This window comes from Numenius arquata, chromosome 2 (genome assembly GCF_964106895.1).
Source record: "Numenius arquata chromosome 2, bNumArq3.hap1.1, whole genome shotgun sequence".
Taxonomy (NCBI): Eukaryota; Metazoa; Chordata; class Aves; order Charadriiformes; family Scolopacidae; genus Numenius; species Numenius arquata.
This window is the reverse complement of record NC_133577.1, coordinates 55,932,173-55,948,969: the sequence shown is the minus strand read 5'-3', so window position 1 is coordinate 55,948,969 and position 16,797 is coordinate 55,932,173. Positions and strand designations below refer to the sequence as shown.

Genomic DNA, 16,797 nt, shown 5'->3' with positions numbered 1-16,797 from the left:
ACCTCATCTGGCATGTTCTTTACAAGTTATCTCGAGAAATCAGAATAAAAACAGGAACAAGAGGAAAATTCAGAGGAATGAAGAATGGAAATGGTCTGAAGTTGCAGCAGGGGAGGTTTAGATTAGATATTAGGAAGAATTACTTTACTGAGAGAGTGGTCAAGCACTGGAACAGCCTGCCCAGGGAGGTGGTGGAGTCACCATCCCTGGAGGTATTTAAGAAACGTGTAGACGTGGCTCTTCAGGGCATGCTCTAGTGCCCGGGATTGTTGGTTTGTGGTGGGGTGTTGTGTGTGGGGTTTAGTTGATGGATGCTGCTTTTTTTTTTTTTTGGGGGGGGGGGGGGGGTGTTGTTGTTTGTTTGGTTTTGTGTTGTGTTTTTTTGTTTGTTTGTGTGGTTTTGTTTTTTTTGTTTTTTTTTTTTTAATGTGGTTGGACTCGATGATCTCAAAGGTCCCTTCCAACCACTAAGATTCTGTGATTCTGTGTGATATGCAGTGAAGGATTATTAGAACGATTAAGAGAATGAAGACTGTATCACATTAAAGAAGACCAAAAGAGTTTAACTCATACCTTAGTGAAACAAAGGCTGGGAAGGGATAATATTGCTTCCAAAAATACAACAATAGGATAAGCATCAAAGAAGGAGAAAAAGTCATGTTGAAGGACCATGCTGGCACAATTAAAAATAGCCTAAACAGAACGTTGAGTATAGCCTGAAAAGAAGGAAGTTTCTGGCCACCCCAGCAGTAACATTTAGATACAGCCCTGAAGTATAGTAATGGTAGGAAAAAATAAAGATAGAGTTTGATAAATTTAGCAAAAGGATCATAGAACATGACTGTCTACATTGACTAAGAAACCCTTTGGGCCTTTTTTAGGTTAATGTTATTAGGATCAGTCCAGAATCAACAAACCTGAATGACACTGGTTTCCTCTTAGGCTGAGAGAATTCAAGGATGAGAAAGAACTTGAAAAGGTTTCTCTCTGAAAAAATTACAAATACCACTTCCTGGTGAAAAAATTGCACGTGGCATGCTAAAATTGTTTTCAAAGACAAGACAGAAGTAGATAAGACACAAGATTCTTAGCAGCCTTGCTAGGGAGAAGCTATGAGCCCAATACAATAAAGAATGAACCAGAAAGGATCTGGAAAGATTTCAAAGGAAACATCAGGAAAAAATTTGCCTCTAAAATGTTGCTTTCACATAGATCACTTTGACTAATATATTAGAAGTGTAATTGCAATACATGGCCTTGCAAGCAGAATAACTCAATTTCCTTTAAAAAAAATGATTTTTTAATTAATTGGTTAGTAATTCCAAGTATAGGCTTTTTAATTATATAACAGAAAATAAAACCAAGAACATTTTGCACACATAGAGGCATTTGTATACACAACTGACAAAACAGAAGTCTGGCTTTCCTTATGAAAATAGAAAAAGTATCTCTTGTGGCAAAATACTTCTGACATGACATGTTCTTTTTTGAAAAGCCAGATAACTAAACTATTTCTGTATAAATGGTGTATATATTTTCAAATAAGGCAAAGACATATTTTTTATCATTCTTTGGCAACTTTCCTATGTATTTGTTTAAATGACTGAGTTTAAAAAACCTAAACAGGTTCATGAAACTTCATATTATTATTCAATATTCCAGTCTTTTCTGTCATATACCTGACAGGTGAGTTTATTTTTTGGAGCACATACTGATTACAGCCTCCCAAGAATCTAACTAGCATTTGCAGAAAAAGCCATGGCTGATGACAGAAGCTTTACTGCTGCTTTGTTTCATTGCATTGGCAGAACGATGCTCTACACAAAAATAAATCAGAGATATAAATACTCAAATGGATTCATATAAAACCAGGTTCTAATCAATCTTCTTATAAATGCAGGAGTACAGAAAGAGATCATTGAAGAAGACAGACAGCGTAGTGAAGATGTTCTACCAGAACAGCAGCTACCTGTGGTCCAGCAGCTAGAATCTTTAACACGACATTACAAAAAGTCATGTGAGGTCCATTGAACAACTGTAATAAATAATTTTGTATGCCTTTTAGCATTCTGATGAGAATGATGTTTTTTTCCTGTTCCTGTTGTAAGAGACAGGAAGTAGGCAGCTTTCCTAGTTCATACTCTTGTAAAGTTTAAAATGTAGGAAACCTGTATTAGGCTGGAGCCTTCTCTCAGCTGTGCTAGGGAAAATCTATAGCAATTCCCCTTAGCACTACAGAGGTCCTTTTCATTTAGACATGTCACTCAAATGTAAGAATATAATCTGGCCCACTAAATACTTTTATTTGAAAAACAATTTAGATTTATACTATACAGCCACTCTTTTCAAAATACGTGATAACCAAATACTAAGAAAAATTACACAATGAACAACAATATAGAAACGTTCCTGTCAATGCAAAAACTGTAAGAAAATCCTTTTGTGTACTTTTTTATCTAAATGAAAATATGTACATATTTCGCTGGAATTCCTCACATGAAGCATTGGTATGTAAAAAAAGCCCAGTCTGAACTAGAATTCAAATCTACATTCTCTAGTGCCCAAACATCTAAATGGATGTGTGATGTAGTGCAGTAAAATACCTGTAATGTTAGCAAAAGCACATTTTATAGAATGGCTCCATGTCAGAGCTGAATTACCATGTTAACCAAGAGATGAATCCAAGATAATAAATCCAAAACCTTAGCATGGCTTATTAGCTTGAGAGCAATACATTGCTAATCCCACCTGTGCAGCTCTTTTTTCAGAACTGGCTTGCATCCTACCAGAATGCAGGCAGTGTCAACTTGTGCCTGTCTATAAAACTATGTACACAAACCCAAGCAGAAGAGATTATTCATGCATTTTATAAACTGAAAGAAATAATACTATTAGTAATAATACTAATGTGTAGGAAACAGGGAGATAACAGGGGTGTAGTGAACAACTGGTAGCTTTGTTAGTTTCACAGTTTGGGTTTTAATAACAGTTAGAAAGAGATGAGGGGTGGCAGGAATAGGAAACCAGTACAAGTAAAAAGATAGAAAGGAAAGGGAAAAAGAAATTCCAACTGACCAGCAAGCTTCAAGGCAGAGGTGAATCATAATGTGGAATCTGAAGCAAAATAAATTAGAAGCTGTATGTATGGTAGGAGATTGATTTTCCCCATTGAAATATGGCCAAATGGTAGAATCTCCATTGTATGTTTCTGAAATAAGTTGACTAGTAGTCCATAAAAACTGAAAAACTGTTTGGTAACTGTCTGGGGTTCATTTGAAAATATGCAATCAAATTATCCATATAAGATGAAAAGCAGTCATCATCCACCTGGCATAGGGTTGGAGAAAAAGCTGATGGATGGGTTAGAAATTAGGATAGTAGGGTCAGGAAAAACCGCTAAGGAGGACATTAGTGGAATCAGAGCTTGGGAAACCAAGCTGTCATGAACACCATCGTATGTACTGTTCAGCAAGGGGCAGGACTTCAGGGCAAGGGCAGAACCCCAATTTGAGACTGCCATAATAAACCTTGGTCTCCCAAAAATCTCTCCAGTTCTTATAGGTAGCTTTGGCAATCAGGAAAATCTCAATCTCTTTAATCACAGGAAAAAATTAGTCACAATGGGCGGTATCCATGCCCAATTGAGATAAGACATAACAGCTGTGTGGGTATGGGAGTATATCCACTGTGAGAATCTTAGCTTAACCTCCAAACTTTAAAGTCTTATTAAGCATATTTAAAAAGCTTAGGTTTTTTCAGAGGTTTATTAATTTGTCAACTTTTAACAGGGACAGGAAAAGAAACATCCTTGACTTTGTGACAACTTCCATAAATATACGTACAAAACTTCAAACCTCTGCTGCAAAGGCTTGAGGTGCCAGCGCTACAACTAAACACCTGAAGGAGCTTTTTCATTGGGGTAAACCACTGCATTTTCATTAATCTCATTTTCTGGCATTTTAATTGAATTGGTTTTAGATCAGATTTTCTTAACGCTCATGGCTGAGTCAGACATCTGCTGCGTAAAGCATTGGCCAAAGGTATGTAGGTTTTAGGCTTGTTGTATATTATTAACAGATTATTATTCTCCATTTAGATACCTACACCTGCTGTTCAGGAAAGTAATGAGTTAGTACTTAAATCAGAGTATATAAATTCAGCACATTTTGAACACAAATTCTGATTACTGATGCATGCAGCCCAAATACGAGGGCTGAAGAGAAAAAGCAAGCTGCTGAGAAAAACATGGGGAAAAAAAATATCTTAACAGAGTCTTAATATAAGGCCAGAAAATAAATTACAAATATGTCAAATTGGCATTGGTTAAAAATTATGTGCACATGAATGAATAGATTAAAAAATAAATAAGATCTAGCCTTACCGTACAGATCGATCATCACTGCCTGTGACTGCTAAAGGCTTCTTTGGATGGACCGCCAGGGCCCAGAGTTCCCCTTCACAATGACCCTGCATAATCAGCATGGGTTTATCTCTCTCTCTTACTAGCACCTCAAATATTTCACTGTCCTGTGTCCCTGCTAAAATTCTGTCCGCTTTCCAACAGACACTTCGGATGGACAAACCTGACAGGGGACAGAATAATTAATATAATGATAAGCAATGATAAGACAAAGTGATAGTACAATGAAGATCATTAAGACTTCAAGAGTTAATTTATAACAACTGTTATGCTTTGACACTGAAGTCATAATACATCACAGCTGATTAAATCTCAAAATAATTCATATAAATTATCTCCATTTGACAGAAAAAGAGAAGGCTCAGTCCTGGGAACATGCCGAATATCTAACATTTTTGCTGCCAGTTTCTCAAGAGATCAAGCTCTTATGCTTTGCATACACCTTGGGAATTTACTTAAAAAAACAACAATTCAATTTCACATGATTTGAAGATCTAAATTTTAGATTAAGCAAGGTTCCTGTCACTGAAGCTGGTTTTATTCCTTTTTTTAGTACTTCACTTTTTTGCACATTTAAATAAAACATTGAATGAAATTTTAATGGTGAATTTAAGTGGTTTGTGCCTAAGCTATGACACTTCTCTATTTTTGTCCCAATTGATTATTACCAAAAAACTCCTCAAAAAGCCAAAAAAAACCCCAACCCCCAACCCAAAAACCAACAGAATCTTGCTATGCATAAGTTTTATAGAACTTGATCTTGTTCTACAAATCTATCCTAACTTTGCAGCTGAGCAATTTGATAGCGTTGTCTGGTTGACTGCCTGCAGCATTTGTATTTTCTCTTCCAGTATACAAAAATCAAAGTTTGGATAATGGGTCTAGATGTTGTCAGATGCAAATTAATGAAAAATCTATTTGTCATGTAGTCAAGGTCAACTACATCATCATTTTAACATCTTTTGGAACTGAACACACAATGCAATTAACTGCTGGTCACATAAAATATATTGTAGGCATTTTGTGTCATCTCTTGAAAAGACCAAATTAATCTTTATTGTTTTGTCCATTTCCAGTACCTTTTAATTTTGACAATGTAATTTTGTAACTTAGCTAAATTTCTAGTGAAGCTTTGACTTACATCTTCTTGATAAACACCAAATGCCATACAAGGAATGAAGTTTAGACGTTAAGTGGAAAATGGGTATTGTTAAGTTTTTGTATACAAAGTACATCTTTGGATGTGGGATAGGTAATGTTTTCTATGATGTACTGCACATAAAGATAAGCCATTATCAGAGTTTAGTAATACACATGTATATCTAAAGATAAAAGCCAAGCCTATGATCAGATTACTGGTGATGCATCTCATTTTAAAAGTGTTTAGTACTCTTCAGTACAGGATGACTGATGAATAGGTATATACAGGAGGTCAGGGGATGTCATCCTGGCACCCTAGAAAGACATTTTAAGTTTGAAAGCTGATCCCTTTGCAAACTGCTTTGGAAAAAGTAATTGGAATGGAGGGACAGAAGGTCACAGGTAAGCAGTTAAGGCTACCACCACTGCTTGAAGCTACATATGTGCCTAAACTAATTAGTGCCATTGACATAACTGAAAATGAAACAAAAATTCCAGTGTCTGGTAGTAGCAACACTTAATGGGAGTGATCATCAGTAGATGACATACGAGACAGAAATGGCAGAAAAAAAGACATAGCAGGAACACTGTAGGCAAGAGTTGTATCACACTGAAGGAATAGCGAGAGAAGAAACCCTGAAGCAGGAAAAAGATAAACATTTTCAAAAATTATATGACAGGGTATAAATGCATGCTTGGATTTTATGACCTCCAGTCATCTCCAAGGTCCTAATTTTTCATAGTTGTAGTGAGACCAGCAGTTGCACCACACTTTTCACAGATCCGTCATGATGTCTTTTTAGTTAGTCTCAGTGATTATGCTCATGGGCATACCATCTTTCTCTAAGCTTTGATAAAATTTTGCAGACTTGCTTAAGTGAATTTCTTGCCATTAAAGCAGGCAATGTCTTTATTTTGACAAACAAACAAAAGCCTGAAGGATTTAAATGCTCTGAAGACAAGATTTGGACAGTGTTCTAGTTTTAGTTTTTAGAAATCGATTAATTTATCAATTTTTAAAAATTTGTTATAATTTACATACAAGTCGAAATGGCAACTCAATTAACTTTCTGCAAATGAATTTTTTTATTACTTTTGCCAAGTAAGAAGATAGCAAAAATCTCTATTAACTCTCTCTCAGCCATATCTCTGCCATTACAGTGCTTGGTTCTACTCCTGCTGCTCTCACCTATATATTCTGTATCCTGCAGCATTTAAGAGATGGTAGAAATAATGGCATCAAGTTAGAATCACTCCATAGCATGTCTAATGAGAATTCACCTTCAATAAACCCTTCCTTGGTTTAACTTCCATCATGATCAAAATCTCTTCTTAAGCAACCTGTAGAAGGATAGCTAGGTGCTTTCCACAGAAAATTTGCTAGAAGAAGATGCCTTTATGAATATTACAGCTCTGGAATGTTACAATTATATGTTATATAATTTTTAAAGTGGTATTTTTCCACAGAAGATAACTACAGTCAATTAAAAGTAACTGAAGTCAGATAAAGTCTGTTTTGCATTGAGTGTGGACACATCCCAGGCAGCAGTAAGAGCAAAAAAATTGCTTCTGCTCTGGTCTCACAAATATGTGGGATAAAGCTCCCTCCCAGAATCACTTTACAAAGAACCAAGAAGTTTGAAGATGCATGCTTTGTGTGTAAGTACTGCTTTCTCTGTGTTGCCCAACATATATGTTATTCTGAATTTTATCAGGAATGGGCTGCCTGCAAGACTGGTATTAGCCAGAATGATCTAACCCACATATACAGGCTTATTCCTCCACAATTTTTAGAAAGTCTTTCTAAATTGATCAGAACTGCTGTAAATTATCATAAGGTTATTGTTTTCTAGAGATGAATTTTAAACATTATGATTCTGGCTGCAAAAAACTACATAAAGCCAGAACTACAGAGCAAAGGGACTACTGGTTGCGTATATTTGACAACTTTTTTGAGGGCTAAATTCCATGAGCTTACATTATAGTAAGGAACACTGGTGGAGCAGTGTTCATCTAAGCCTGCTGGCAGTTTGCTTGTTGGATGAGCCTAGATATAGCAAATCTATGCATTTTACAAGTATTAGAACGATCAGTTGATCTGGTTTAAGTTGAAAAATAAACAGAACAAGCTTGTTACTAGAACATAGGCCAAAATATCCATAATTGAGAAAGAATATTTTATCCTTCTTAGTCACCTCTTGACTATTCCAGTGGTAATTTTAGTATGAAAACTAGGTCTACAAACATAAGCTAAGAAGCAGGGAAAATTAACGCTAACCATTACAAAGTTGGCTGCCAAAAGCGTATAAAGTCTGCTTCAAACCAGCAAACAGATTATGATTGCACATTACTCTCAATCGAAATGGATGCGTAGAATTCTCAGAAGACTAAGATCTTGATATAGTGTGCATTATGATCTATAGAGATTATAAGTGCTCTGAGAGTCTAATCATAAAAAAAAAAGTGATGACTAAGCTCATAGGAAGCACGGCTAGATTCTACAGATATGATGGTCAGGAATTTGATAGCATTCTCTCTATTAAATATGCCAAGTGCTAACATTCCAAATTAACCTAGTGGAGTGCTCGGGTGCTCAGCATCTTTGAATATCAGGTTCCAGAAATCTCAATTAATTAAATGAGTTGCAATTATTTAAGTTAAAGATTGGCTAACTTAACTCGCTTATCTTGTTTTTAATTACCTTTTACTTATTTTCTTCTATTTGCATGGTGGGGAGCAGCAACTACAAGCATCCCTCTGTTTATACTATGAAACACGGAAATCGCTTCAGAGATTTACATCGTCAGAGAAAAAAGGGAATACAGTTCTCAAAAGTAAACAGTCATTAAGAAAAAACCCAGCAGTACACAGAGACATTTATGCTTCAAATTAAATTGTGTCATAATCCATTATCGAGGTGTGTGAAAAAAAATTAAATTAATAGCTCATTACCTTTGTATCCTTGTTCAGTCTCCCTGAGATCAATTTTAGTAATTGGTTTGAAATCAGTGTCCCATAACCGAATGCAACCATCTCTCCCTCCGGTGGCAAAACCTTCCTCACAAGCATACATACTAAAAATTCCAGCCTGTTAACCAACAGTATAACAAGTTTTAAAGTTCTTCACAATCAATTTAAACACACAAAGGAAATGTTTTTGAACAGACTCTTAGTAACGGCTGAAAACTGCTAGGCAGTAAAACATTGTCGATCCAGAAAGCAAACCAGCAAGCACAGGGGGATATTTTTATTTCAAGTGCTCCCACTTTAGTATTTTATGTAGATATTTTTGTACAAATAGCAGTGATAGAGCCTATTTGCAGAACTTTAAATTTGGTTTAGTTAATATTACTATAAGGATTATTAAATAAATAATGGAACACTTAAAATAAACAGTTACCCAGAATAAACAAAAACAAGCAAACAAGCAATACAAATATTCTTACAGGTGCGGAGATGATTGAGACATTCTTTCATGAATTCAGTTCAGACATCGTTTGGAATCTGACAGGAACTGAAAGAGTGTCAATTCATTCTCTTTGTTGACAGACAAATTTGTATTACAGTTTGAATTTCTTCTTCATTTTTGAAAACGCCTCATTATTGATGACTGTGCTGCACTATAATGTAATGCCTGCTGATTTAGAATTTTATTAGAAAAACCTCTCTGTTAAGAGACAGGTTGAACTGCATGGAAATTAACACAATGAACAGAAGATCTCTGTTTTAAAAGTGGCCTTGTTCAATGTCTTAATAAGTTAATATTTCTAATAATTAATTATATAGAGACTAGAAATTGGGCAAGAGAACGCATATGAGTCTTGGCAAACCCCATAATTTATAAGGATGAAACAGAAGACATTATATAAAAAGAGATTGTATTTGATCATTCTAATAAATCTAAATAAAATTCTGTAAAAAAAATCTGCAAAGACAGTACAGGGTTTTATTGTTTTGCCTAAGATATTTCAATATTATTGCAGCTTCATATAACCACAACCTGCTAATTACGCAGTAGTTCTGCAGGTAAGATGTCCCACTGACTTCAGTCCGACTGTTTCATAAATTAGGGATTACTTGTGTAAATATGATTACTCTCTTGAACACTTAGAACTAATTTGAAAAGCTACTATGAATCTTGATGTGCTGCCAACATAACTAACAGAAAAAAACTGTTAGGTTTGCAGAGTTCTTTCTAGAAAGCTGCTGCAAGAAAACTATAGTGACAACTGTTAGATTTCATATCAGTCTTCTAAGAAAAATACTCATTTTCTTTTGTTCAAAAAACCCATGCTAGAATGCCATTAGCCACAATCACATTCAAAACAGGAGTAGTTCTCAAATACATTTGAAAAAAGACATGAAAATCCTACAGTACCTTTACTGCAGCAACAACAGAGACATAAATTTATATTAGACTGGTTAGAAACCTAACATGATCCTATACATTGCCTTTCTCTCTGTAATTAGAACTCCAAAGTACAGTGGGGGGGGAGTGTGTGTTATGAAGCCAATTGGAGTAAACTATCTTTGGAATATGGTCAGAGTGCAATTCACAGATCAAACAGCTTTACTCCACATTGAAGCTTTTATGAAGAGTCAGTCTTCAATGTTGGCACTTTTAGTGGTAAAATTCTATTTAAAATAAGATCATTTGGTTACCAACTATTTTTAAGAAAACTGAACTTTTTAAGTTAACTGAAGCTACTCAATCTGTGAAACTTTAGATTTAGAAACTTCGTTTTAGATTTATTCGTGATTAAACCAATGTTCTGTCAATATCAGTTCAGCAGCTAGCATCTGCTGACAAATAAACGAAGTATATGTTCTTAACTGATGAACAGTCTTAGACATTCTTCTGACCTGAAACAGAAGAAAATCTTTGTACCTAGGCCTTCAAGAAGTTTTTCAATTCAATGAACAATTCATTTCAGAAATTGACATTAAAAACACAACTTACACTATGTGCTCCTTGAATTGTGCGGACTAAGTTTAGCCCTTTCCAAACATAGATGTCTCCATTTAAAGCACCAGAATACGTGATATCTTCTTTTGCACATGCTAAACAAAGGATAGTTTGGAGATCTCCTGTTTTACCAAATATTCCTCTCTTTGCTGTCAGTGCATTTCCACACAATGTCCAAAACTGTGGAATGTAAATGGCATATTAGGAAAAATTTCTGCAGAATTTCTGGTTTTTCATATTAGTGTGCACATCTCACAGATGTACATCCTTACAAAACAGTGTCTAGACGACACTTAAATGACTCCTGTTTGTCCTATCAGAATGCCCATTACTCCAAAACCTGCCCACTTACCAAGGAAACCCCCACACAAATGCAGTTAAGTCTAAGAACAAAACAAAATGATCAAACTGTTTGAGAAAGTGAAGCACAATTCTGATTCCCTATTGCTACATTACCCTTTCTCGTTATCTCACTATCTTTTATCATATTTTGCTGGGTGACATCTATCAATGTGAATGAACACATTTTAAAGCCAGGACCATCCCATTTTTCTTGTCTGCAAAACTTAAAATACAGCTAGAGTTTGAAGTAATAAAATACTTGATCTTAAAGAACTTACATGCCTGGAGTAGACATTTCTGCCCTTTTCCAGTGCATTGAAAGAGATACACCCCTCAAATATAGAGACGTTTACTGCAAAACCATCTGTTGGATGGAGACTGCAAAGGCTTGTACATGAAACAACTCTCTGGCTATGAGAGTAGTAGGTTCTCCAAGTGTGGAATGGTGACTTTCATGACTTCTACACATACACAGTAACATTCTGCAAAAACCAATGTAAGACTGACTGGGGAAGAGCAAAGAGTCAAGAGAATACAGTTTGTCTTAGAAGGGTGTCTTTAGTGGTTGGCTAGAAATAACATACTCTTTCTTTTTGAGTCAGTTCAGAGTGCTTTTTTTTTTTTTTTTTTAAATAAACATAATTTTATCAAGCAGAGATGATAGTCAGTGCATTCAGTTTCCTCTCAAGGATCAGAGCTTCCAGGGAAGGCAGAGTAAAGACAATTTTAATTAGGTGTGTAAGAGAAAAGTGCTGAAATATCGAGGTCTGCCAGCACCAGGATGTTCTGGACACGTGCAGAAACAGAACAGTAAATCTATGTGGTGTAGCACAGTCCCGAATGGATTTGCCAGCTCAGGTCTCTATTAGCTGAGGCATCTATGGTCCATTGCACACTGGAAAGATACTAGAGATTGGACAGGAATATTGAAGTGTCTGACATAGATGTACCATGTCTATCTCAGTACCACTTTATACGCTTACATCTTTTCATGACTCTAAGCTGAAATTTTAAGGTCTTTCTCTTTGAACCTACAATTCCTATACTTTGTACTTAAAATTCCTATAAAGCTGTATTCCCGAAAATCCTTGGCTCAAGGATTTTTCAGATCCTTCTCTATTTCTAATCCAATTAAATTTTCCCATTGCCTCTTAATATAAGACAATTTACAAGACAACTGTGGGAATACTTCCCCCATGACTTTAATGCTGTGAATAAAACATACATTCTCCTTCTGGTTAGCAATAGAAAGGCAGTGTTAGGAAATGGGTGAAGGGAGGATCCTGAGCGCAGTGTGATTCTTTTGCTCCTGGGCTATACCACAGCTTCTAATATCTGCTCAGCCAAATGAGCCAAATGGAACTGAAATGCTAAAGGAATAAATGGCATTATTCCCAAAGATTAGTCTCAATGCTCAAAGTGATACAATTACTTTAGAGCTATTCTTTTCCTTTGTTGCAAGTTAAAGTAATTATCACATTCCCTCAGCCTTCTAATGAATGACAAGTATACAGACTGCTGTTTGAGCATCACTAGAGGGAATATTTAATCATTCTCCCTACCCCCCCCCCTTTTTTTTTCTTTTTTTGGCATGCTTATATGTATATATATTTACTTTGCCTGGTACTATGCACATTCAGGGTAATTATGACCATTTTAAACAGAACACAGATGCCAAACAAAGACAGGTTTTGGAAAACAGCTTGCAGAATACAACAGATGGTATCACTTCTGCCAAAACCACCACAGTTTGAAAGCAGTGGTGGTTTTAAGGGCACACGCTTCTCAGTAGCCAGAACTAGAGATATTAACTGGTTTCCTAAACTAGTTAAAGCTCTTCCCACCCCAGTCATGTGAAATAATTGCCATCTGTTAGGAATGCTTTTGATGAGACAGGAGAAAAACAGAAACCTGCAGGGAATATTGGCAAGCAGAAGAATTTCTTTCTAAGCTTTTTACAGGCACGAGAATGTTTTGTCCTAAACTTACAGGATATATCTAGGTTCATATATAAATCATGTCCAGAAACTGTGACTTGGAGGGAGCAAATAGTGGGGCCCTAGAGTTTTCATCTTTTAATCTCTGCAGGTCTTGCATACCTTCTCTGTGGTATTCCTACAAATGCTGGTAGCATGACAAGCCAAATAGCAGTTCATTCAACGTATACTTTTAACTTAGTTCTTCCTATACCTGTTCAGTGACCCTTTGTGATGTTTGATGAGAGAAATCACTGACGGCTGAGATAATTTTGAAGCAATTTGGGTGGAATAGAGAAGTCAGAGAACTCCAAAATTATAAGTGTATAATGACGACAATTACACCAAATGATCTTCCCACTTCGCTTGTTAAGTGGATCTACCCCTCAGTCACTGCTGAATATCTAAATTGGCCTCAAACAAGAAGTTTCGCAAAAATGTTCACAGCGAAAAGAAAGAAAAACATAAACTGTCTTGTATTTAAAGCTCTAATCACATAAGAGGAAAAAATTTCTTTTGTGGTATTTATTTTAACAAGTAAACAACAAAAGCTATTTACCTTTATGTGTTTTACTCCACAGCTGACGATTCTATTTGGTTGATATTGATCCCAGGAAATATCAAATATCTGTTAAGAAATACAGTAAGTTGGTATTTTAAATTATAGAGTAATTGCATCTAGGATCAGTTTGCTTTTACCAATTTTTAGACATCATTTCTGTTGCACCGTACTACTAAAAATGAAAGAATACTATTTAGGTAAATTTTGAACTCTTTAAACAAAGATGAAGGCAAATATGCAGGCTTCCTCACATAGTTCTGTCAACACACCTCATTCCTGCCTTCACACTATCAATCTATTCTAGCTCCAAGATATTACTGAATAAACAGTACCTACTGTCTCAAATAAAACGGGAATTATGGTGTAAGCTAATGTTCCTCAAGTTTAGGAAAGAAAGATCAGTACATTTATCTTTATTCATTATTTTAGGTAAAAGGTACTGTATGTAATTTAGCCTGATTACTAGAAGACCTCAGTGACAAAATTGGTGAATATCATTCATCTGACCTAATCTACAAAGTTAAAACTGAATTTTTCATTGTGACCAAACTTACAGTGTATTCTATGACTATGTGATTATGCCAAATGGAAAATATTGTATAAAGTTTGGAAACAAAAACTTTGTATTTTGACCCAGATTTTCAACAATATGTTATTTTTAGATTTTTCACCTCTGGCAATCAGCTTTTCAATGTCCAAGCTGAGAACCAATGAAGTTAACACAATCATTAGTTGCTTCAGGAAACGTATGTCTGTAGAGAAAGCCAATGAGACTTTTTGTTGCTTTTAGTTCTTCAGCTGTTAAATATAAATCACAAGAGAATTTCAGACAGTTTACAGGAAAAGGCTTATCTTAAGCCTCCTCATAATTCATTTTATACAATAGGAAGCACTGCCTTCCTACAAAATATTTATGTTCTTTATAAACATCAGGATTTACAGTAGTTCAAGTACTATTTTGTTTAAGTGTTGTTAAAATACACAAGATATTTCACCTTCAGAAATGCTTTATGACTCTTGCACGCTAAATCATCAGAACTTGTGGGCTAATTAGATATGCATTTTTTCCCACTCCCTCTTCAGTGCAAAATCTCCTTTTTCTGGTTGTGAAAGTCTACTTAGACTAAGGTTTCAGTACTTCTTGCCTGTCCTGGAGTCTTCTGCTAATTCAGAACCTGATCTTGTACCTACTGAGGTCAGTAGCAAAACTTCCACTGACGTAACTTGAAAGTGAATCTGTTCTGAAAGAGAAATTCAAATAAGGACTAAGATTCTGTTGTGTTGGGAACACTGTAAGTAAAAATGAAGTACCAGATTTATTCAGATGACACACAAGGTACAGATAGACTGTATGTATGCACAAACTGTAAGGAAGGGTTTATTCTGTTGCTTTGCACATATAAGTACTCCATCATGTGTAGTAAAACATTATAATATCTCAAAATTATAACACTCTAACATGCTATAACGTCATAATATGGATAAGAGAAAAGTTGTCAGAATGTGTCCATAATGTATTTTAATGTATGCATCCTTTTGTGTATATATGTTGGGGAGGTATTTTGCTTATGTTAAATCTGTTTGAACATTTCCTAATCCTGAATAATATTCTAAACTCAGACCTGTTCAGTTCTCATATTTATTGATGTGACTATGAACCTTTACCTGAAATTAACTGATACAAAAGGGATATTTATGTTAAGTATAGGTAACTGTCTTAAGCAAAAATAAAAGGAAGATAATTAAACTTTCCCTCAGGATAAAATGTCTTTTCAACAACGTTCAGAAAGAACATTCTCTTTGTCCACTGAGCTAGCATTTCACATCTTATATAAAGAGCTATAAATCATCCTACTCAGCGCGAAATTACAAAGTATTTTCTCCCTAGGCTCGCTAGACAGTCAGCTCAAGAATCCATCATGTGCCTCGTTTATTAACAAGAGTGCTTTGTGCTCTCTCTGGCACAATAAGAAGAAAGAAATACCTTGTTCAATATTTTAAAAGCCAGGCAGAATGATCAAAATTATCTTTGGATTAACCTAATATAAACAAAAATTATTTTAATACACTTTTGTAACTCCCAGACAAAATTCAGTAAACCCTTCATACGATTACCCTGTCTGAATGGCCTGTAGCTGTTGCCAGTAGTTTTCCTCTCTTCCAGTCCCAAATACACACTGTATTTTTGGCATCCAGTCCCACTGAAGCTAAGCGCTAAGGAAAAACAATAGTAATCCAGTTAACAGAAAATAAACTCAAAAATCAGTTTACTGTAGTTCAGATTATTATGTGTACAAATGGATTTTCCCACATGTGACTTGTGTTTGAATTATGTTACTACAGGCACTGTCAAGATACTCACACATCATTTACTCACTGGAGAGAGCACTGAAATGTCTAATTTTTTCTAAATATCAGGTTATTAATTTCAGGTCACCAATCTCAAGTACAATTCTTATCATGAAAGATTTGAGGTGCTTGTTTCAGGTGCACGCTTTTCTATCATTTTGATCTACTAGCCTGATAATAAAAGTGAATAGGGAATAAAAGCTCTATTTACAAATAAAATTTTGTTCATTATGCTCATTTTGTTGAGCTTTAGAATCAGAATTGGATATACTTTTAATAATTGCCTTTTACATAACTTAGTATATAAAATCACTAATTAAAACAACAAATAATTTTAATATATGTAAATCTCAATAACGCAAGAAAGAAAAAGAACAAAATAAAATGGAAGGGAAAATCTTCCTGTCTATGTTGAATTTATTAGATAGCAAAAAGTTCAGGTAGGTCTGATTCTCAGTTTCTTTGCACCCTAGTATTGACTACTTGAATAATTAAGGAATGGGGGGGACATGGTGGATCAAATACATCTGCAACATATCCAGAAGATCAATGGTTATTGTGAAGGCTGTAGTTTTTTTCCCTGTCAATGACTGGGCTAATTAGGTTCAACTTGATGTGATTTCCAACAAAGTTTCCTATTAGGTGAGAGACCTTTGACTGTCAGACCAGAGATGGTAGAACTGGGTGTCATGATCTGTACCAGTGCAAAGACTTAAGCTAGTGCCAAATGTATGGCAACTGTATATAATGGATGTGATGCCAAAGCACGTTGGATAGAAACATATAATGGATATGTCCAACATGTATTATAAAAGGAATATACCTGAGTAACTTCCACCATGGGAAGATGAGAGAGTATTTTCATGGGAAACAATCTTGTCGCTCAGCAACATGACTTTTTAAAACCAGCCCTATCTGTTGTGTCCATACTGTCTGTCTCATGTTCTTCTCATTGTCCTGTCTACTAACTTCTTATCATAAAGAATCAACAGTCCAATTGAAGCTCCCAAGCATTTTGCTCTGTTATAGGAAAGCCTGCACT

General features: G+C 35.3%; 1 protein-coding gene across 3 annotated transcripts in view; it reads right to left on the bottom strand.

Moving 5' to 3' along the window:
• The window catches only part of EML6 (EMAP like 6), a 125,147-nt gene that overhangs the window by 63,613 nt on the left and 44,737 nt on the right, over positions 1-16,797 (bottom strand). For all 3 annotated transcript variants that reach the window (XM_074163841.1, XM_074163849.1, XM_074163859.1), the window contains exons 3-7: positions 15,522-15,620; positions 13,404-13,472; positions 10,521-10,706; positions 8,513-8,648; positions 4,382-4,583 (exon numbers count right to left, since the gene is read on the bottom strand). In XM_074163841.1, the coding sequence (XP_074019942.1) occupies positions 4,382-4,583; positions 8,513-8,648; positions 10,521-10,706; positions 13,404-13,472; positions 15,522-15,620 (692 nt within the window). The remainder of the gene's footprint in view (positions 1-4,381; positions 4,584-8,512; positions 8,649-10,520; positions 10,707-13,403; positions 13,473-15,521; positions 15,621-16,797) is intronic.